This window comes from Coccinella septempunctata, chromosome 6 (assembly GCF_907165205.1).
Source record: "Coccinella septempunctata chromosome 6, icCocSept1.1, whole genome shotgun sequence".
NCBI lineage: Eukaryota > Metazoa > Arthropoda > Insecta > Coleoptera > Coccinellidae > Coccinella > Coccinella septempunctata.
Genome location: NC_058194.1, coordinates 21,366,528 through 21,386,558, shown reverse-complemented (window position 1 = coordinate 21,386,558; position 20,031 = coordinate 21,366,528). Strand labels below are relative to the sequence as shown.

General features: G+C 33.7%; 5 protein-coding genes across 6 annotated transcripts; 3 read left to right on the top strand and 2 right to left on the bottom strand.

Moving 5' to 3' along the window:
• The first annotated feature begins 242 nt into the window (after positions 1 to 242).
• LOC123314711 (anoctamin-5-like) lies at positions 243 to 8,915 on the top strand. 2 transcript variants are annotated; one of them, XM_044900019.1, is made up of 15 exons: positions 243 to 590; positions 769 to 950; positions 1,145 to 1,334; positions 1,905 to 2,110; positions 2,261 to 2,418; positions 3,083 to 3,173; positions 3,590 to 3,716; positions 4,446 to 4,598; positions 4,651 to 4,794; positions 4,892 to 5,053; positions 5,259 to 5,394; positions 6,261 to 6,466; positions 6,554 to 6,653; positions 8,315 to 8,490; positions 8,538 to 8,915. In XM_044900019.1, the coding sequence occupies exons 1-15, from the start codon at positions 366 to 368 to the stop codon at positions 8,712 to 8,714; spliced, it is 2,433 nt and encodes an 810-aa protein (XP_044755954.1). In that variant the 5' UTR covers positions 243 to 365; the 3' UTR covers positions 8,715 to 8,915. The 2 variants fall into 2 exon arrangements, with proteins under 2 accessions (XP_044755954.1, XP_044755955.1); XM_044900020.1 differs by lacking the exon at positions 769 to 950 and having other exon boundaries at positions 1,149 to 1,334.
• LOC123314715 (tRNA (adenine(58)-N(1))-methyltransferase catalytic subunit TRMT61A) lies at positions 6,961 to 8,022 on the bottom strand. Its single transcript, XM_044900025.1, has one exon. It carries the CDS (start codon positions 7,922 to 7,924, stop codon positions 6,965 to 6,967), a length of 960 nt encoding a protein of 319 aa, XP_044755960.1. The 5' UTR covers positions 7,925 to 8,022; the 3' UTR covers positions 6,961 to 6,964.
• Positions 8,916 to 8,922: 7 nt separating the features above from the next.
• Positions 8,923 to 10,696, bottom strand: LOC123314714 (NADPH:adrenodoxin oxidoreductase, mitochondrial). The gene is made up of 4 exons (XM_044900024.1): positions 10,413 to 10,696; positions 10,186 to 10,342; positions 9,912 to 10,127; positions 8,923 to 9,768 (listed from the first exon to the last, which is right to left on the bottom strand). Exons 1-4 carry the CDS (start codon positions 10,547 to 10,549, stop codon positions 8,923 to 8,925), a joined length of 1,356 nt encoding a protein of 451 aa, XP_044755959.1. The 5' UTR covers positions 10,550 to 10,696.
• A 118-nt stretch (positions 10,697 to 10,814) lies between these two features.
• Positions 10,815 to 13,131, top strand: LOC123314713. Its single transcript, XM_044900023.1, has 5 exons — positions 10,815 to 10,888; positions 10,940 to 11,074; positions 11,133 to 12,057; positions 12,257 to 12,506; positions 12,797 to 13,131. Exons 2-5 carry the CDS (start codon positions 10,989 to 10,991, stop codon positions 13,042 to 13,044), a joined length of 1,509 nt encoding a protein of 502 aa, XP_044755958.1. The 5' UTR covers positions 10,815 to 10,888; positions 10,940 to 10,988; the 3' UTR covers positions 13,045 to 13,131.
• A 2,137-nt stretch (positions 13,132 to 15,268) lies between these two features.
• Positions 15,269 to 19,669, top strand: LOC123315293 (serine/threonine-protein phosphatase 6 regulatory ankyrin repeat subunit B-like). Its single transcript, XM_044900942.1, has 4 exons — positions 15,269 to 15,488; positions 17,020 to 17,064; positions 17,508 to 17,828; positions 18,138 to 19,669. The coding sequence occupies exons 1-4, from the start codon at positions 15,434 to 15,436 to the stop codon at positions 19,310 to 19,312; spliced, it is 1,596 nt and encodes a 531-aa protein (XP_044756877.1). The 5' UTR covers positions 15,269 to 15,433; the 3' UTR covers positions 19,313 to 19,669.
• Positions 19,670 to 20,031: the final 362 nt, after the last annotated feature.

Sequence of the window (20,031 nt, the reverse complement as noted above, 5' to 3'; positions counted from 1 at the left end):
GTCTCTGGGTAAAGCTTATTAACAAGCACCTCCATAGCTTAAAGGCGCTTGTTATGCGCTCCACTACATTTTGAAAAAAAATTTTACAGGATGGTGCTCATCTGAAGCGGGACGAAGCCTATAATGATTTTGGTCAGAATCCAGCCAGCTGAGTTTTCTGAATTACTGGAATTCGGAGTCCCTTTCAAAAAATTTTGTAATCGTTAGTTATGGGGATTTATTGGGACAAATATTTCATTTCTAGTAAAATCTGTTGAAATTGCGACAATCGTAATCTGCTTTTCATACATATAATATCTCTATGGTGAAAATGACAACTTTCATTTAGTTTCTCTCAAAAAGGAAAAAACTTCCAATGTGAAAAAATGCATGAGATAGAACAGAAGTTATTCAGTTTACGTAAATTCAGAAAAGATGATGATACCGAACCAACACCATACCATTTTCGCGATGGTACTCGTAGGATACATTACGTTTTAGTACTTCAAGATACTGCTATTTACAAAAAAGAAGTACTAGGAAAGGTCTTGGATTATCTGAGTTATTTAGAATTGCAAGGACTTGAGTTTGAATTCGAGATTGGTGTTATGGTGAGTGACTCTTTATGAAGATTTTCTTATAGGTAATGGAAAAGCATCAATTTTGTAGTCACCATTTCTTAGGAGACAGATTTGACCGGGTTTCAATGGGTTTAGATTTTTTATTTTTTTATTAAAAATCAGAATATTTCGATGAACCATTTACAATGTTTCTTGAATTGGATTTCAGGATTCGAGTTTGGTATATTTGAAAATGCATGCGACAGATGAAGTCATAAAACATCTAGCCAATTTATATGATGTTGATATAGATAATGCGGGACATAACTTCATTCCCCATAACTTTTTCAGATGTCGTTTCCGTAAAACAGAGTTGACTAAAGAAAATGGAGATGTTTTCAAGCGGAAAGGGTATGATTTTTCATCATCCCAAATTTGTTTTCAGCAGACTTCCATAGAAACTTTTTTTCGTAGTATGCATAATTTTTGAATACTGGACACTATAATTTCTGGAAATTTTTCTCCAGATTGAGGAGACTATCAATTAACCAAAACTCTGTTTTACTAGAAATTGCTTTGTTCACATTCATCTATTTGATTTCAAGACAGCCAACAAGTTGTGAAAAAATTGTGCTGCTCAATAAGCTACTGTCAGATCCGCTCACAATTGATGATAGAGAAGTGTATGGTTTGGACAAAATGACTAAGCTCGGCTATATTAAAGATTCATTTCCTCTACATGATGGTCCTTGGCAATGGACAGATGTGAAGCAAGAGAACTTGAATGACCGTCAGGTAAGAATAGAAAGTACTTTGAAATTCTATCAGTGTAAGGGTGTAAATTTTCGGGAAGGTATGTATATATATTAGGTAGGTATACAGATATAATATGTCTTAATATACAGGGTGTAAATAATGAATAATTGCGAAAATTTTAGGGGTGATTCCTTGTCAAGAAATAGTGTGGGTATTTGATATTTTTTTCAGGCAGCCCCTGTTTGGCCTGCCTTGTTGGCAGTGCAATTTTCTAGTTTCTGAAGAAAAAAATCAAAATTTCTATTCAGGTGCCATCTTCAGGGAACTGTAGCTAAACAGACGCTGCTCAAAAAAAGGTATATGAAAGACACACTATTTTTTGCGTTTGTATGAATTTATACCCTATGTATCGGCAGCAGATTTGCCAAGACGTTATATAGTGCGCAATGACGATCTGGTGTTCAAAATATCAAATGGTCGCTGTATGTACTTCTATTTAAACACCAATAAGTAACATCAGTACACATTGAGCAAGGATTATAGTCTATAAAATCCTTGGTTGGTTTATAATCCTTGTGTAAGTAGTTCATGGTGATTTGAATATTTTAGCTTCTAACAAAATATTGGGCCAATTATTCTATGTGGTACAAAGAGCAACCCATAAATTTGGTAGCGAAATATTTTGGTACAGATATGGCATTTTATTTTGCTTGGTTCGAACACTACAATCATCTGCTAATTGTGGTAGCCATTGTTGGAATAATTGTATTATGCGTCAATGGAATCCTTCTATTAGTATATCCATCAACATTTCTGTAAGTATATATTTCAGAAAGAGCAATACAGCGCCATGTTTATCACCAAACAATATATGGTACACGTGTATTGAAATGGCGACTTGAATTAGATCGTATAACAGTTACTCTTTCATTAAAAAAGAGATTAAATCCATTTTATTTTTCCAGAGAAGATTTGTGTTCGTCTGAAGAATACCTATGTCCCATGTGCGATACAGACATGTGCCGATTATTACGTATATCCAAGTATTGTAGTACGACGAAAGCTGAATTCGTTATCGGCAACTACAATAATGTGATTTATGCTGTTATTATTTCCATTTGGGGTATGGTAATTCTAAGTTTTTTTTTTCGAGGATATGTTAGGTCACCTGCAATTCCAAAAAAAATCACATTATACACATACACATCTCTCTATGAGCTGAATTTCACCATTTACTATCTGCCCTTGGAGTAAAAAGTATATTATACTGGAGTTTGAATATTCTGAGATCCTCTCACAGATCAAAATTTTTTATTGATCTGAGGATCCTCTTCTGCGAACCCTGTTTGGCGCACCAAGTATGCGACTGCCCTATAATATTAGGGTCAAGTTTCATTTATTCGCTCTTTGCCAGTAGTTGTGGGGATTCTATTGACCTTATTCCAGTCCACTTTCCTCTCAATGGTGCTGGTACATATACCATCAGTCTAGAAAAATATCTCGGCTTGGAACCTGCTTGAATTGGCTCTGTCAGATGTTTATGACTCTTGACTCTTATGTCTGTACCAGTCGTCTCTACAGGGTAGCTATGGTAGTTCTGGTCTTTGTTGCAATTTGTTCTAATGCTCAGTAACTCACGGGCATCTAATTCAACGAGGAGTGTTTGAAGTTTGTCTACACCAGGCATCATTGCCATATCTTCATCTGTTTAATGGCAATAACCATATCACTAACGCAACATATACTATATTCGATAAAATATTAATCATAAAGTCTGAATAACATAGTTACAGTATTCCTTGAAAGCTGGAGGAGAAAAGAATGCACTCTAAGTGTCAGATGGAATGTTCATCATGCAGATGTTGAATATAAGATAAGGTAAAAAACTTCATCATCATCAAGACAAATACTTATATTTAACATTAAATATAGGGACAATATGAGTGCTAATATTGGATATAACGCCACTTATTTTGTTTCTCCGACTTTGAAAACCTCTAAGCTCGGCCCTATATAAATACCTAGTAGTTCTCGGAGTCGGAAGGCGGTTACATATTCTGAAAGAGCAACTTCTTGTAAAAAATCTCGAAATGTTAACGACCCCAGTGCAACCGTTCGGTCTCGACGAATTTTTAAGTAAAAGGAGGGTTTATGGACAAAAATTTACATTTCTTGAAAATTAATATGCAATTTACGGAATGTCCACCATTATCAACTATATGTGAAATGAAATTAATCGATATGAATTCATTAGCTTATACCCATTTTTAAATTCTCAATTTTAAATATTGCAGGTATGATTACAAAGATAAAAGTACCTATAGGAAGAAGTCCAATATAACAGGGGAGGTTGAACCCTACGTCCCTCATGGTATCAAAATATTACGATACAGTTTCACATATTTCATCGTCTTTTTGATGGTAAGAAATGAATAATTTTTCTCTCTCGTGTCTTCTCTTGTCAGATCTGAAGAGAACCAGAACATAAAAAAGAATGATATTGCCCGACGCAGTATTATACACGGTGTTAGAAGCCTATTGACTTGGTTGGAAATCGGAAAAACGGCTTTTAGTTATGCAAATTTTTCGAAAAAATTGTTATGATCACGCTAGAGTTCGCAATTTGCAATCTCTATCGTGTTGAAAATTTTCACGTTGATGATCATCTGAAGGGTGACGAAGTCTTTCTATTATATATGGTAAAAGAATCAATCCAGTCGTTTTCGAGTTGTGAAATTTACCGGAATCTTGGGTCCATGTTTTAGATTTTTTTGCTCGTCAGATATGGGTATTTTTCGAAAGAATTTCATCTCAAGTTATGAAAGAGGAAATGTCTCTTCCGCAAAAAACTTGAGGTGCAGAAACATCCTAAATAAAAGCGGTAATTTGGCCAACTTGGGAATTAATACTCGACGAAACACTCGACATTTCTTGAGCAGCGTAGGCCTGAGCCCGGTTCAAGAGCGAATGAACCCGTAAAGGTGTATCTCACTAAAAGTTATAAACCTACCAATTAGTGAGATCTACGGCCTTCTAGTTAAAAATACTAAAAACACTACTGTCAAACGCACTCCGCGTATAATAATACTTTCGATTTATTTTCTTTAACTTGCAATTGCAAATTTACGCATGAATATTTGCTGTTTACAGGTTTTACTAGTTTCGTCGTATGTCTTTCTCCTCGTTCTTCTGAAGAATTGGCTTATGTCCCTCATGAATCCGGAACACGAACCTATGTCTACCTTCTGGACCACTGTAATTTACTCAATTTTTCAAGTCATTTTCATCAAAGTCTTCTCATTGGTAAAATGACAACACACATTTCGTTCATCATTTTACTCCTAATGTTTTCTAGTTCTACATAAAACTTTCAGTTTGGTTAACAGATATGGAAGTCCCTAAAACTCAAAAGCAGTACAATGATAGCGTAATTAGTAAAATATATCTTTTTGGATTCATCAATAACTATATTCCCATTTTGTACACAGCATTTCTGAGGGTAAGTGATTTTTTTCTCGTTTTTCGTATCTTCCAAAAATTGATTCTTATATTTATACATGATTGAAAGTTTTAAAACGCGATCTTCATCATTATAGGGGCAACTCAACGCTTCTCCTGACTCTATTTTCCTAGCAGCGATATTTGAAAAGGATTATTGTTTTCCAACTGGTTGCATATTGATTCTAGCTATCCAGCTATGTGTCGTGATGTCATTAAAAAGTATAGGAGGAAATATTTTTGGAGCAATATCGAGATGTGTGAGAAATTGAGATATCTATATAACGCAAAAACGTTTCGATTTAAATTCAACTTGATTTAGATTTATATTCAATTCTATTGCCTCATTCAAATTCATCAGCTTTTGGTTGTTGATCTTGCAATGATTCAGCGTCAATTACAAACAAAAAGCAAATATGAATGTGTATGAATATGTGAAAAAATACTAATAATGACTATTTGTAGATAAAAGATATGCTTTTTTCGGCTTCACAAACAAAAACTGTAACTGAGACAAAAATGTATGTGCCATCCTGGGAAAAAGAATATTATTTGGAGAAAACTAACGAACAATCTTGGGCATGCGAATTTTCAGAGATGAGTAAGTGAATCAGTGGCATAACTAGTGGATAACTAATATTTCATCTACTTATTGCTACATCCACAATATGCCGCTTTGTGCCGATCGCCAAAATCTCATCGGCAAAGCCAACGGGAGTAGATGCGCATATACGTGTTGGCTTTCATTCAGTTGTACAATGTTCACGATTTCCCTGTCTTTCAAAAAAAGCATGCTACGTAGCAAGAACCATTTACTTTTGAAAATCTCATAGCTTCCGGCACCAAACTTAATATATGAAACGGCAGCAAATAATATGATCCAAGAGGAGTTCTGAAAAAATGGATAGTGCAATATTAGTGCAGTCAAGGCCTATTTTATGGAGGGTATCCCCCATAAAATCTTTGCATCAAAAATCGTCTATAAAATATTCAAGATGCCGCGGTAAAATAAAACAAATGGACTAAACCGTCATTGTTTGCGTTCAGTACAATCGAGATAATCTGAATGAATTTTTTGGATAATTTGAACCATTGGCCTATCGAGCGAGGTATTGGAAGTGCTTGTGACATTGTCCGTTGATAAAGTGCTATTACTGCTACCGTATTTTGACCCCATCTTTTTTACGTTGGGTAAGGTTGTACGAACAATTTGGAACAGCATGACTGTGGTTACAACTTCGAAAAAATGTTGTGAATAATTTGGACGAATTTTATTATTGAGTTTTTGAACTATTCATTTTTTTGCACTGTGTCTTCAGCCATTTTCTGTCAGTGGGTAGAACGTGTATCGAAAGAACCAATTTATAAAAATCGTCCAAGTTACCAGATAACAAGGAAAACATGGATAACCCAAACTATAAAGGTTCCAAAATCGTATCATTTCATCATCAACTAACTATTTTTCAGTCTTACAATTTGGATATGTGTCCTTCTTCATGGCTGCTTTTCCCCTTGTTGGCGTTATAGCTATCTTCAATAACTTTATGGAGTTTAGATCAGATGCTATAAAATTGGTGAGAGGATATCGAAGACCAGCGCCGAATATGATCAATGGAATTGGCGCTTGGAACGATATAATTAAATTTGCATCTTACTTCAGCATCGTCTGTAATGTAAGTTGTTTAGTGTTTCCAAGTATAGAATAACATTAGAATTTCAATATATTCTTTGATTAGCATAAATTAGCTTGATATTTTCAGGCTTTTCTTGTCGCTTTCAATACAAGTTTCATTCAAGGCGTAGTTTACAACGCTGTTTATCACAGAGGGACAGAAGGTTTCTTCAATTTTACTTTTTCACGTAAGTTAAAATGAAAATTTTCAAGTGGGTAATCCCAAAATTTGATAAGCACATATGTCCTTATTATCAGTATACCTATATAGGTATGTATACAGCTCAATTTCAAAATTGGTTGGTCCAACCTCTTTCAAAATAAGTCCCATAATTTCATTTGCAATCGATAATTTTACGGCTATTTAGCCATTATCTAATTTTAACATCAAAAATAAAGAATAAAACAACACATACAAGTGACATAAGTGCGAAATTTCTCCATCATGACTCTGTTTCAACACTGTTGAAAAATAAAGCAAAACAAAATAATAAAAACACTATACATTTTTATTTAAATTATTACAATAAATAGAATGAGTAGGAGGAAATGTAGCAAACGTCAAATAGCCTGTATGTCCTGGTAAAGAGTTTGGTGGTACTGAGGTGACAAAATTTGAAAATTCCTTTTCAGTTTTGTCATTCTCTTTTTCATTTGGGTTGGGAGTTTTTAACATATTCAAATTTAGTACGTTCATCTTCCTCTTTTGAACTGCAAAATTTGATTGAAGAATTTCCATAGTTTGTATCTCTTGATATCCCAAGTTTGATAAAACACCACACATTTTTTGTACTTGTTCAATGCATGGAGAAAATGAACATAATCGCCCACCACGACTTTTGAACATTTCACGGGTGAAGTTCGCAGCTGACCATGGTTGAGGCAGATCTAAGAATATTGCATCAACTTTGCCATGTAACTCTTCACCGAATCCAGTTGTGCACACATCCCTGGTTTGAACAGTAACAAAATCACTGAGACCGTGGTCTGCAAATTCCTTTCGCACAATTTCTACTCTAGTTTCATGAAAATCAAAAGTGTATAAATGTCCACTTGGTTTTATCTTTCTTATAATTGCATGTGAAAGTGAACCACTACCAGTACCACTTTCTATCACAATGCTAGAAGGCTTCAATTCCAAAAACAGTAGAATCATGCTAACATCTGGAGTGTAAATAATTTGTGTTCGATGAGGTAAAATTTCGGTCCAAAATTCAGGAGTAGGCTGGAGAATATACGCCCAACCTTTCTTAAGTTGAATTTTAGTGCCAAACTTTTTTCCAATTAAATCACCACATGCTAAGGACCCGTAAGGTGTCTGAACAACGTTTTGAATTGGTAGTCCTTTTTTACTCAAAGTTGTGTTTTTAGCCTCTATACTATAATATTGATTTATAGTCAAATATAATATCACTGTATCACCTTCGCGAATTTCACTCTTATAGCCACAAAAACTCATTATGAAAGCCAATAAAGATCCAAAATAATTAAAATAAGCCTAAATTTTATTTACATTCGAGAACTGATGGCAAAGAGGTTAATTTTTGTTTTTGAGGTTAAAATTTCTCATAGATAAAAATTTCGTTCTTTTACTTTTTCTATGTTGTACGGCCCCTGTCCTGTGATTTTTGGATTTGATGATCTCTTATGCCTCCTACAGGATATTTGTAGATGTATAAGAAAATATGAAAGAGAGGAAAACAAAGAGCCACTTTCCACGCAACAAATTGGCCACGTGCTTTTCTCAGAAATCACACTTACTATGCGAGACTACTGCTAAATGCAGAGACAACTCTGGCTAACTGGAACCTCTACTAATTATTGTTGTATCTAATCTATATTTCCATAGGCTTTGCAATCGAGGATTTGCCCAAGAAACAACAGATTGCAACTGGAAAAGAGAATATCACAGAATGCCTTTATCATGGTTACAGGTATCCTTCCGAACATCCAAAAAAATATGAAAGAACGGACGACCACTATTTGGTGCTAATATGGAAATTCACATTCGTTATGATTTTTGAGGTGACTCAAAAAATTCATCCTATAAATTGCTGACCTTTTAATTTCAGAATGTTATTTTAATGATCATTGGTGGAATTTACTATTTTGTGGACGAGATGCCCAGGAGGGTTAAAGAACAACTACATAGGGAGAGACTTTTTACAAAAGAAGTGAAAATGAAATTACTTCAAGGAAAAGTACAAAGTAGAGTTTTGAAATCTTCAAGTACTCTAAAACAAAAATAATACAACATATCTTAAGATTCCCCTTTTCTTCCATCTAGTTATTTCAGAAATAACAATACAATGAAGCAGCAGCATGAACAAATAAAGAATTTATTGAAAAATAACCTCACTATTTCATACAAAAAGTGAATGAAATCCCTAGCCCGAGTATAAATCTGGGCCATAACAAGTAGGCTGTGTATAATAATGTAACATGTAGGAAATCATTTCATGATGAAGCTATGTCTAACATTTTCTCCATGTCTAAAATCTTTTCCCTTGGTTTACCTAACTTTGTCCCCGCATTAACTTCAAATTCATTTATTTTCAACCAATCCCTCCAAGAAACCACCTGAATTGATCGTTGGCTTAATATAGAATGTGCATAATCATAACCTGGTTTACTTTCTTGTATCAAAGAAGGATTTTTCTCAATGTCTTTCAAAATAAGTTCGGCAACACCAAAACTATTATTCATGGTGTTGAGTATAACCCCACTGGGACCAGTTGCCACCCAACCAGTTGCATATAGCCCATTTCTAATTTTACCATAATGATTTTTAAGAACACCTAAATTTTGATCAAACTCTATACTTTCTTCAATCGGAGTTGATTTATATCCAATACTAATTATAGCCAAACCACAATCAATAGTTTCATGTAAATCTGTTAAAACAGCTTTCTGATTCATTATATCCTCATTTTCACCTTGCAAAATATTGATACCTAATTTTACCTTATTTACTGTTTGATTTTTGCCAATGAACTCTAAAGGTGTGCGGAAAAACAATGGTTTGAATTTTTTTTCACATACTCCAGGCAAATTCTCAGTAGCTGATCTCAACATCAACTCGCTTATCCTTTTTTTTGGCCTAGGAAGACTATTTATTACATTTGATACATCCTTGAAATCATCCGCTATCCATTCTGTTTTGCAATTTTTCAATTTTATCATTTCCCTTAACTCCTTTATTGTAAATGCAGCTTGTAGAGGACCTCTTCTACCAATCAAATAGACCGTTCTAACTTTCGACCTACTCAAAGCTTCCAATGCATGTTGTGTGATATCAGTTTTCTGGAATTAAAAGCTTATCAATTTCAAAAACGAAGTTTGTGAGGAAGATTAAGCATTTTGTAGTCAAAGCTGATAATTAACATATGATGCAATAATTACGATAAAACAGCAAAAACATTAGGGCATAACTCTCAATTACATACCTTAAGATCATCTATTGGTGTCAATAATATTCTTGCAACATCAATTGCAACATTTCCTTGGCCAACTATTGCTACCTCTCTCATACTCAAATCAATAGATAAATCCTTATCCCAAGGAACACCGTTGTACCAGCCTACAACTCGACGAGCAGATATTACATTATTGAGATTTTCTCCTGGTATCCCAAGATTTCGACTCTTTTCTGCACCATATGCCTAAAAGATGAAATCTTTAATGAGAATAATCTTGTTTCCATACTAAGGAATTTCATACCAAAATCACAATATGGTAAGCTTTTTTCAATTCCTCAACAGTAATATCTCTTCCGAGACAAACATTTCCCAAAAATCGCACATTTTGATGTTCTGCAACCTTGGTAAATGTATTTTCCACATTTTTCACCTCGGGATGATCTGGAGCTACTCCAAATCTGCATTAATATTAGTATTAACAAAAAAATGAAACCAATTACGTGGCTAAGTCATTTACATTTGATTCACCTTACTAGACCAAAGGGGACTGGTAGCCTTTCATAAATATCAATCTCGCATCTTTTTAGTTTTTTCAATAAGAATTGGGCAGCATAAAATCCAGCAGGCCCTGCTCCGACTACTGATATCCTAGGAAGAGAATTCATGTCCTACAATTATAATGTAAACTAGGAGGAAATTAGAAATCATGAATTAAATATTCCCTTTTTTATGAATAATTAACCTTCTTTCTTGATTCGTCAATCTGAACTAAAAATACATCCACGAACTACCTACTCGTTATCAAAATGAGAAATGAGGACTCATGTCGAAGCGTAATATTTCTTTCATATCGCAATTGATGATTTACTCTATTAATTTTATTCATATCTCTTCTCTTCGTGGAATTAAATTTTTACGCCGAAAAATTTATTTTCAAAGTTACTATTCTTTCTGTTGGTATCGTGCATAGGAAGTTACTGGACGACATGGAAAAAATTAAAATGGTAAATAAAATGAAATAACGTATACATATTCCATTTTTACGTTTCGCGAAGTATGTAGGCATATCAAAAACGAAATAATAAGTAGTGATCAAATTTTGAAATGGCACAACCAGAGGAAAGCATTGAAACACAGGATGAAGCGAATAATCTTCTTCAAAATGGAATTTTAGTGGAAACAGACTCTGGGTTCGTTTCTTATATCGCACTTATTATTCTTATAATATTGATTGTGATCATTTTTCAGGTTGCTTTGTGTTCCCTTGAACGAAGCATTACTAACAGATTTAAATTTATCTGTTGAAGAACTACATGATGTTGCTTCTCAGTTGATATTACAAGAAGATAGTAAGCTGACAACAACTAATCATCGAGAACGAATTCATTTACGGACTTTCAACTTTAATTTCGACAGTGATGGGTTTTCTAGTGAATGTAGTGATATCAGTAGTTGCTCCACACCTAACACCCAACCAGTTTTTACACTCACTTCAGTTACAAACGATACAAAATTACCATTAAAACAGAATATTTATAGACCTGATGATGATACTGACAACAATTATAAGACTGTAACTGTAGTTCCCAGTATTCTATCTCATAAACCAGTTACCAAGGATGCCAAAATTTCTAAACTTGAAGTGAATTTAGCTCCAGCACACTCGTCATCTGACATCAGCGCTAATTCTAATGTATCAGATTCAGATACAAGTGTAGCTAATTTTCCTAGTCCATCTCTAATTGTTCCGTTCAATAAAAACAAAAATGTAGGTCCTGTCAATAATGAAAATAAAGCTGGGTCTCCTCCAAAAAGGAGGGGTGGTTGGCCTAAAGGGAGGAAGAGGAAGCCTGAGCTTTTGAATTTACCTCCCAAAGCTCCCGCTACAGGTTATAACTTATATCTTAATGAACAAAGAAAATTATACAAAGAAAGCGCCTTGGCTTTTCATGAAATAACAAAAATAATAGGAAATAAATGGTCCAGTTTAACTCTTGAGGAAAAAAAACCATATCTTGCTAAAGCTGAGGAGGATAAAAAGAGATATCGTGAAGAATTACATAAATATAGACAATCAGATGCATACAGGGCTTATTTGAATAAAAAAAGGAGAAATAGATTGCAGAACAATATTCTTTCAGAAAGTGATATGGATGCAACTGATGAAGTAGATGTAAGTTGTGTACAGTTCTTATACAAATGGATTCTCAAAATCGTTGGTTACTGTAGGGCAGGCAAACTTTTACACATACATGCTTTGCCAGCTCTCTTGTAACCAATTTGGCAATTTGTCAGGCTCTAAGTCATGAATGTCTGAATTCAACCCCACTATTTTATTAATTCAAGATCAATATGCTAATATACTTTTTCAGGAGGAAGACAATGAGGAACTTTATTGTAGAACATGTGATCAGTGGTTTCATAACCTCCACAATAAAAGAGAGCACCTTCAAGGAAGGCAGCATACTCAATCTGTTGCTGGAGATATGAAAAAGGAATTGGGGAATATAATTAGTTGTAACTCCCAAAGTTCAGAAAAGTCTGATGAGAAAAGTATAAATCGTGATCACGAAAGTGGCTCTGTCAATGATTCCATAAGCCAGCTTCTATTGATTGTATCCAGTAAGTTTGGTATTTTTTCATTTTTTAACAGTTTCCCTCATCCATTCACATTTTTAGTTGAATGTTTCGAAGTTTCTTGATCCAATACTCTCATATTATTTTTTAAATGTTTACTTGAAGTGTTTGAATACTCTGATGGTTCAACTTAGCAGCATTGAAAGGGGCTATAATTTTGAATGAACTTCAAACAAAATAGATCTACCTTTTCTCTCAAATTTTGGATTAGCCTCAATGTGATGAAAACTATTCCTTCTTGATTTATGAACTATTAATGAATTTTTTGTTTTCAGAGAGGGAGAAGGAGATAAAGTCTCTCAAGTGCCGTCTGGAAGAATCTAGGCTGTCCCAAGAGGCAATTTGGCAGCAGTTAGTTTCCCTCACAGAACGCGAGTCGAAACTAAGAAAAGATCTTCAGGTTTTGGAGAATAAGGAAAAAGACATGAAGAACCAAATTTTTCAATTATGGAAAGTGCCAAGTTTATTTCTTGTCAATGACGTGAATATTGCTGTGAATGAGGAATGCAGTGAAGAGAATTGAATATTTTTTTATTGTTTAGTTTTTGCAACAAAATTGATACAGTATTTATGAATTGTTGGTTTTGTGTAATAAAGTATTTATATTAAACTTTTCTCTTGTCACTTCAACACAATTTTTTTCATTATTTAATGTTTTTGACATGAAATCAATGGTGGAAAATTTAATCAAACCACGAACCTGTAATACAACCTAGCCTTACCAGAGAAAAATTAGAGGTACATCCAGAGACCTTGACTTATTCCTGAAATTCGAATTTTATTCAATAACGGCGAAACTACTGATTTTAAGGGCATGAAATGTTTGGGCAATCGATTGGAATTACAAAATTATAGGGTTGCTATTTGAAAAAAATCAGATATCATAGTTTTATCGAGGCTCACTTTGGAGCCCTGTTTCAGACACCTTGTATAATATTTCCTCATAAGTTATACAAGAAACAGTATCAACTTACTTTCCCTTGTTCCCCTTCCGCAAAAAGAAATTCTTAGAATGAGGGATTTTGAAGATATGGACTCTAATTTGTGACAATCTTTTTTTTTTTAAATTTGATATTCAGGCTATAATTCAAAAATCGCTTGAGTGGTTGCGCATATAATATATCAAATCAGTGTAAAATTGAACGAAAAATTGGAATATGTATAAATATACAGGGTGTAACATTTGAAATAACGAAATTACATTCGTTTCCGGTAAAACCGGAAGTAGATTCCGCTTGAAAATATTTTACAATTGAAGTTCATGTACTCTAAAACGAAAAACCGACATCTTGAATCTGTATTACAATTCCTTCCTCGAATACATCTAATGAAACATTTAAAAAAATCACCCTGTAAGCCGGCCATACATATACTCGATGGCTCAGTTGACGAACAGTTACAGTGGCAAAGTAACATGAGAGGAAACTTGATTTCATACTTTGACTAACATTGTATGAATTTGCCACTTGCACTGTAAAATGCACGTGTTCAACCAGTCTGAAGCATCCAAGGGTGGATTCACGATATCCAGAAGTTCCTATTGAAATCAGCGTTACCATTTAAGATATCTTTTTTTGTCACTTTTACACCGTAAACATATACAGCAGGCAACAAATTCCGAACGGGAATAAGCTATTTGTGAATGTTTCAATGTTTCATTCTGGGCCTCCTTTGCAAATTGTTTTGCTAGTAAGTTCAATTTTGGAATATATTCCCTAGTTTAAAGTTTAATTATGTTTTTATGAATAGTTTTATCGTACCTACTTCAGCAAAGATAGACTCTATAATCTACGATAGTAAGATGTGTCGGAGATTTCAGAGAAATGTTTAAATTCGCCATTTTTGCAATATGGCGGCACGAGCGGCCAAGATACCACGTGGTTATGGAGGCTGCATGTGGCATAAGTTGAACACTCATAGAGAAAGGGAAAGTCTCTTGTCTCTGTGAACACTTTTAAAAGCACCATTTATGACTGCCCTACCTACTAGGATTGAGATGTTAAAATTTTGAGTATTGTCATTAAGTATAAATAGGTTGTAGGTAAGTATATCATATCATTGATATTAAAATTATTAAATACTCAAAATGTTTATAATTCGAAGGTGTACTTACCTACCTATTTCTTCCTAAAAAGTTCAGTCAAGTCAGTTATCAGTGAAACACTGTGACTCTGAAACTACTTACTACTTTTTCTTCTATTAATCAGAGCAATAACACTAGCTATTTTTTTGAATTCAACTTTTTTTCTCATTATTATAATTTTACGATTGGACTGATTTTACGATACATTGATTTTGAATCACTTGATTCGTAAAAAGGAAATGGAAATGACGTAATAAAAAATTAATAATTTATCTCGTATATAACGTTATATATTACGAGTTGCTACGAAGACTTGATTTTGTTTCTCCCTTATCTTGATCGATTTTTGCCGATGATTTTTAATTGATTTTTATCTGGAAACGTGAATTTGTAGATTGACCTTCAAATAGTTGAAAATAAAAAATATATGGAATTATGGTTTAATTGAATTGAACTCATCGATTCCTTAATCGCTATGGTTTTTCGAAACGAATAATTTTATAATGGTTATATGAGTTGGGAACCATAAGTTCTCAACCCATTCCTAAAAAAATTTAAAAATCTTAAGTGGGGAAAAATTTTCTACCTACATAGTTCAGTGCCAGCGCTTATAGGTTTCTCTCTCGCTACCCTCCTGGCACGAAATGCTGACTACGCCTATGGATTAAGCATTACCACGTAGAGATTTTGCAAACCACCCTTACTGAAGGTGTTCCTGAAATCTGAGGTCAGTATCAACGGAAACCGTTACCTGTGCTAGATCGATACAGGATCCAAGAGTTCGATAGAATGAATTTGTGATTTGTTTGGTGTTGGAAAAAGTTTCAGAATGGTATCTGGTTTTCGAAAGTCGAATCATGTGGTTGATCCACGAGAGCCGCAAGGTAATATATGAGTCATTCCCGAAGTTTTCATTTGTTGTACACCATAAATAAATCCTTTTTATTGCCTTTCAAGTACAGTTCTCACATTGGAGAGATGTAGGTATCTTACCTATGTTTTCTTATATGTAGATTGTTTGCAGAATTTTTTCTCTTTTTATGAGTTTATTGAAAGTATTGCTATATATTTATAATAATGCTTTTAATCGAAATAATGAAGTATGTATATCATAACTGCACTTCCGAAATATTTTCATATTCCCATGAACTACTATAAAGTTGTATTTGGGAGCTGTTTATTTTTGTTTCTAAAAAAAAACAAGCTCATGTCTATCCAATATTGTCTGATGGATGATTCATTTTCATCCCCATTTAGACAAGATAATGTTTTGATAAGAATCAAAGAATTTATCACCTGATTCTTTTAATGTTCATTGCTAGTATTTAGACATCAAAAGACAGTGGAAATAGCTAATTAAAAAAAGATTTTTGAATATTATATTATATTATTGAGTATTTATCTACTCATTGATTAACTATTTATGCAGAGTGCTAATTCATGCACTGGTCGTGCAGTACTTTTATATTAATTTTGAGTTGATGTTAGAAATATTCTCTCAATATGAAATTTTAAATTATTTTATTATCCCCTTTCTTTCATAATAATCATGTAGAACAGGATATCTAGGTATATATGTAATTTTGTTGTCTCTCACATAACTTTTGTAATAGCTTCTATTGAAATGCGTTCTTCGAAAATTCTTGTCGATTATGTTGTTTTTGTATTCGCTTTTAGTTTGAGTATAACATTTCATCAGCAAATTATTGAAGTTGTTTCTGTATAGATACTTCGTTTATCCCAGAAGGATTTTATATATATAGGTATGCAGAAAGATATTCGGTTTGACCATTAGCTACCTACTCTAATCGATCTATATGGAGTACCAAAATTTTTCCTTTCAGTTTGAACCATTTTTGGGTATTTATTTAATTTGAACGATCGAAGGCAAATATAATTATTCAAGATTTTTAGTGAAAATATACCCAGACTGTTTATACTGAAATTAACACAAATATCAGAATCATGCAAATTTACATGATCTATATGGGAAATATTACAAAAATCATAATACTATAACTGTTAACTGGCGATCTTCTTTTGTAATAAATCGTCTGATGAATCGTTAGTTTGCGGAAATAAGCCAACGTTCAAATATTTCACCAAGTTTTTGTAGTTAAACGAAGCTTTAATAATTTTCAACTATTCATTCAAGTAGGTACCAAACACTCACCATAGCTTTTATTATTCTGGTACCTACCTACTTTGCAATTTAGACACAAATCTTCTCTAAGAATCTTTCAGTTCTGGGTTCTGGGTGCATACCTATTTGAAATGTAGGTACCCTCCTATATCGACCGTTAAAATTTAGAACTAAGTATAGAATACTGAAAAAATAAAAATAAGAATACCTACTTTGTTGAAAAATAATTGAGCAAATAAATAAAATTCGTAAAATTTAATCTTATTTCACAGATAATAGTGAACCTGGATCTAGTGGAGATAATGGAGAAACGACAGGTAGGTATTTATAATAAATTCAAGAATGAAATACTAATTGCATGTTGACAAAAATGATTTACAATCTCAAACTATAGTTTGTATTTATAATCTGAAGAAATGCTAATGCATATTTTTAATTTAAAGTTCATCATCACTTCAAAAATTTCTGATTTCTGATCAATTTCGGTTGGAATTATTGTACTTAATGCTTGATCGAATTCATAAAAATTCCAATATTAAATTAAAAATTATTACAATATAGTTTCATTCCAAATTCCAACTTGGTCTTCTTAATTTCATATTTTCCATAATGAATATTATTGATTGTATTTTCTTATTCAAATTTGTCTTTCAGTTTTGCAAGTCATTTGTATTTTTACTAGAGAAATGAATAAGAACTCGGCGGCTTAAGCTTAAAACTGGTTTTAGATACTATAATGTTGTTTATTAATATTTTTTAGATGGAGAAATAGACCAAAAATGTATAGAATCATTACATATATCATCACCCCCCTCAGAAAAGAAAAAGTTACTGTTCAAACAATGCAGTCTAAGAGGTAGAGACAAATGCAATATTCCGCTTCTGGAAAGTCTTCTTTTGGAAATTGGCCCTAATGTTCAGAACGAATTGGGGGAAACCCCTCTTGGAGTGGCGTTAAAAAAACTGCCAAAAGACATCAATTATGAAGTTTTTGAAACTATTATGAAATGTGGAGGTGATGGAATGTTCCAGTACAAAAAAGACAGGGGCGTATTGGCTGATGTTCTCTTTTATTTCGGTGGTAAGTTTTAATATTTCCGTAATACTCCCAAACTAAAAACTCAAGAAAAGATACACATCGTCGTCACGTCGTCGCTGGTTTTTAGAAATATCCGCAATTTGAATGAATTGTTCCCTCCTCTATGCACTAGGTTGGGAACAAACAAACTAAATGATTCTTATTTAGCATATATTTAGTTCCTGAAGGAAATACCAGAATTTTTGAAATGATGCACACATCTTATACCTATCAGTCGACATATATCACTGTATCTGTGGAGTGATTCAACATCTATTGAAATTAACTCCGGACATTATTTGTTTATTTCAGATAGAAGAACCATAACAGCTTATTTACCATATCACAAACAGACTGATGCTGTCTTGAACAGGAGGTTGGAAACAGCTTTGCATACCTTAGTCTTTCGGCAAGAAACAAGGTTGGTGAAACAAATTCTAAAAATGAAGGCCAGTCCAGATAAACGAGACATTGAGGGAAAAACTCCCTTACACTTAGCTGTTGCACAAGGATCCCCAAAAATTGCAGAATACCTCATAAAATTCGGTGCTGACGTCAACGCTCAATGCAATGAAGGCTCAACACCCCTTCATTATGCTTGCGGAAGAATCGATAAAGGTTGTATCGATGTACTGCTAAGGAACAATTGCGACGTGAATGTTCAAGATAAGAAGGGGCATACCCCTTTGTTTTATATCATAAAACATCCCTGCAATAAAGATAATGTGCTGATGAAGCTGCTAAATGCTGGTTGCAGAATAGAAGATTCCGCGAAGGAATTCAAACCCCTACACGAGCTAGCCACAGAGAGTATTTTCGGCGACAATGCTGCAAAATATGCTAAAATACTGATAAGCAGGGGATTCGATGTCAATGAGAGAGATTCAAAGGAATGTACAGCTCTACATCAGGCAGCTCGTTTTGGTACTGAGACATTTATAGTTTGCCTCTTCGAGAACGGTGCTGATGTTAACATGCTCAACTCCATGGCTCAAACCCCACTGGACATAGCCCTACGATACCGGCAGTATCCTCATGTCGTCGAAATCATGAAAAATATTGCTCTGAACAAATTCACAAACGGAAACGTTCATAAGGAACTCATAGAACAGATTGAACTCAGCGTACACCTCATATTTCTACATGCCAAACTTTTGACAGAGCTTCACATACTTTCCGCCGAGAAAAACCCTGTCAGTTATTTAGACATCTATTTTGCTGATAGATCCACATTGGAGGAGTACACGAAAAACCAGAAAATAGTCCGACACGTCCGGGATCTAGAGCCCTCAGTTTTTCCATTTTACGGAAGGTACATCAGACAGAAATTCGATGCAGTTCTGGAAAGAAGGAAGGCTGTTGAGTTTGGAACCCAGTATTTGGTTGAATCTTTTTGTAATAGGTTGCCGTATCTTTGCGTTATAAATATAATTCAATGTTTATCCACGGAAGATATTTGGGTCTGGAGAGATTTGATCGAGAGTTGAGTATTTGCTTTGTGATTTTCAATTAGGCTTGTTGGATTTGTTTCGTGAAATATTATTTTAAAATCTTTCATTGCCGAACGAAGAGTTTTATGATGTTTGTACATACAAACAAGCGGAAAAAGAGTCCATTTCGAAGATACTAAGATTTCTCAGTTTCTTGGTTATGGGTACTTGTCCATAAATATCAATGAAAACATAATATGTCTTCCCTCCATTGAATTAACGGGTGTATTCTTATAAGGCTGTGCTAGAAATAAGATTTTCATGTAACAGATATTTTGACTGATATAATATTTTTAGATAGATCGATTATTATTTCGGTATTTGTCCGAATCAATAAAATAAAGAATTTTATACCATGGATGTTTTATTATTTCAACAGTTTTTCAAAAAACTGATCAATCTCAATATATAGATATGGAAGTATTCACTACTATACTGTGTGTCAATTTGAAAATTAATATATCTTAGCCCTCATGCAAATTCAGAAAAAATGCAAAAAGAGATAAACTTCGGTTCATTTTATACGGCTGGTTCCAATCAGTTTGTATAAAACCTGCGAGAGTATGATAACAGCAACGCTTAAAATCTAAAATGATTATAATGAATTTGTCTAATGCTTGGGCAATTGAAGAAGGAATATGACCCTCGTGGAATATGGAACGTGGTAGGTATTATAAGGCTTTATGATGAATTATTTATATGGAGTTTTTTATGCA

Bases quoted from the DNA above. Each gene is read 5' to 3' on its own strand.
- LOC123314711 (XM_044900019.1), top strand. From the start codon at position 366: ATGCATGAGATAGAACAGAAGTTATTCAGTTTACGTAAATTCAGAAAA. The intron at 1,335-1,904 runs GTAAGAATAGAA...TGAATATTTTAG, and splicing joins AGAACTTGAATGACCGTCAG to CTTCTAACAAAATATTGGGC. The intron at 2,111-2,260 runs GTAAGTATATAT...TTATTTTTCCAG, and splicing joins GTATATCCATCAACATTTCT to AGAAGATTTGTGTTCGTCTG.
- LOC123314715 (XM_044900025.1), bottom strand. From the start codon at position 7,924: ATGAGTTTTTGTGGCTATAAGAGTGAAATTCGCGAAGGTGATACAGTG.
- LOC123314714 (XM_044900024.1), bottom strand. From the start codon at position 10,549: ATGAATTCTCTTCCTAGGATATCAGTAGTCGGAGCAGGGCCTGCTGGA. The intron at 10,343-10,412 runs GTGAATCAAATG...ATATTAATGCAG, and splicing joins GTCCCCTTTGGTCTAGTAAG to ATTTGGAGTAGCTCCAGATC. The intron at 9,769-9,911 runs GTATGTAATTGA...TTTTAATTCCAG, and splicing joins CACCAATAGATGATCTTAAG to AAAACTGATATCACACAACA.
- LOC123314713 (XM_044900023.1), top strand. From the start codon at position 10,989: ATGGCACAACCAGAGGAAAGCATTGAAACACAGGATGAAGCGAATAAT. The intron at 12,058-12,256 runs GTAAGTTGTGTA...ATACTTTTTCAG, and splicing joins ATGCAACTGATGAAGTAGAT to GAGGAAGACAATGAGGAACT. The intron at 12,507-12,796 runs GTAAGTTTGGTA...TTTTGTTTTCAG, and splicing joins GCTTCTATTGATTGTATCCA to AGAGGGAGAAGGAGATAAAG.
- LOC123315293 (XM_044900942.1), top strand. From the start codon at position 15,434: ATGGTATCTGGTTTTCGAAAGTCGAATCATGTGGTTGATCCACGAGAG. The intron at 17,065-17,507 runs GTAGGTATTTAT...AATATTTTTTAG, and splicing joins AGATAATGGAGAAACGACAG to ATGGAGAAATAGACCAAAAA. The intron at 17,829-18,137 runs GTAAGTTTTAAT...TGTTTATTTCAG, and splicing joins TGTTCTCTTTTATTTCGGTG to ATAGAAGAACCATAACAGCT.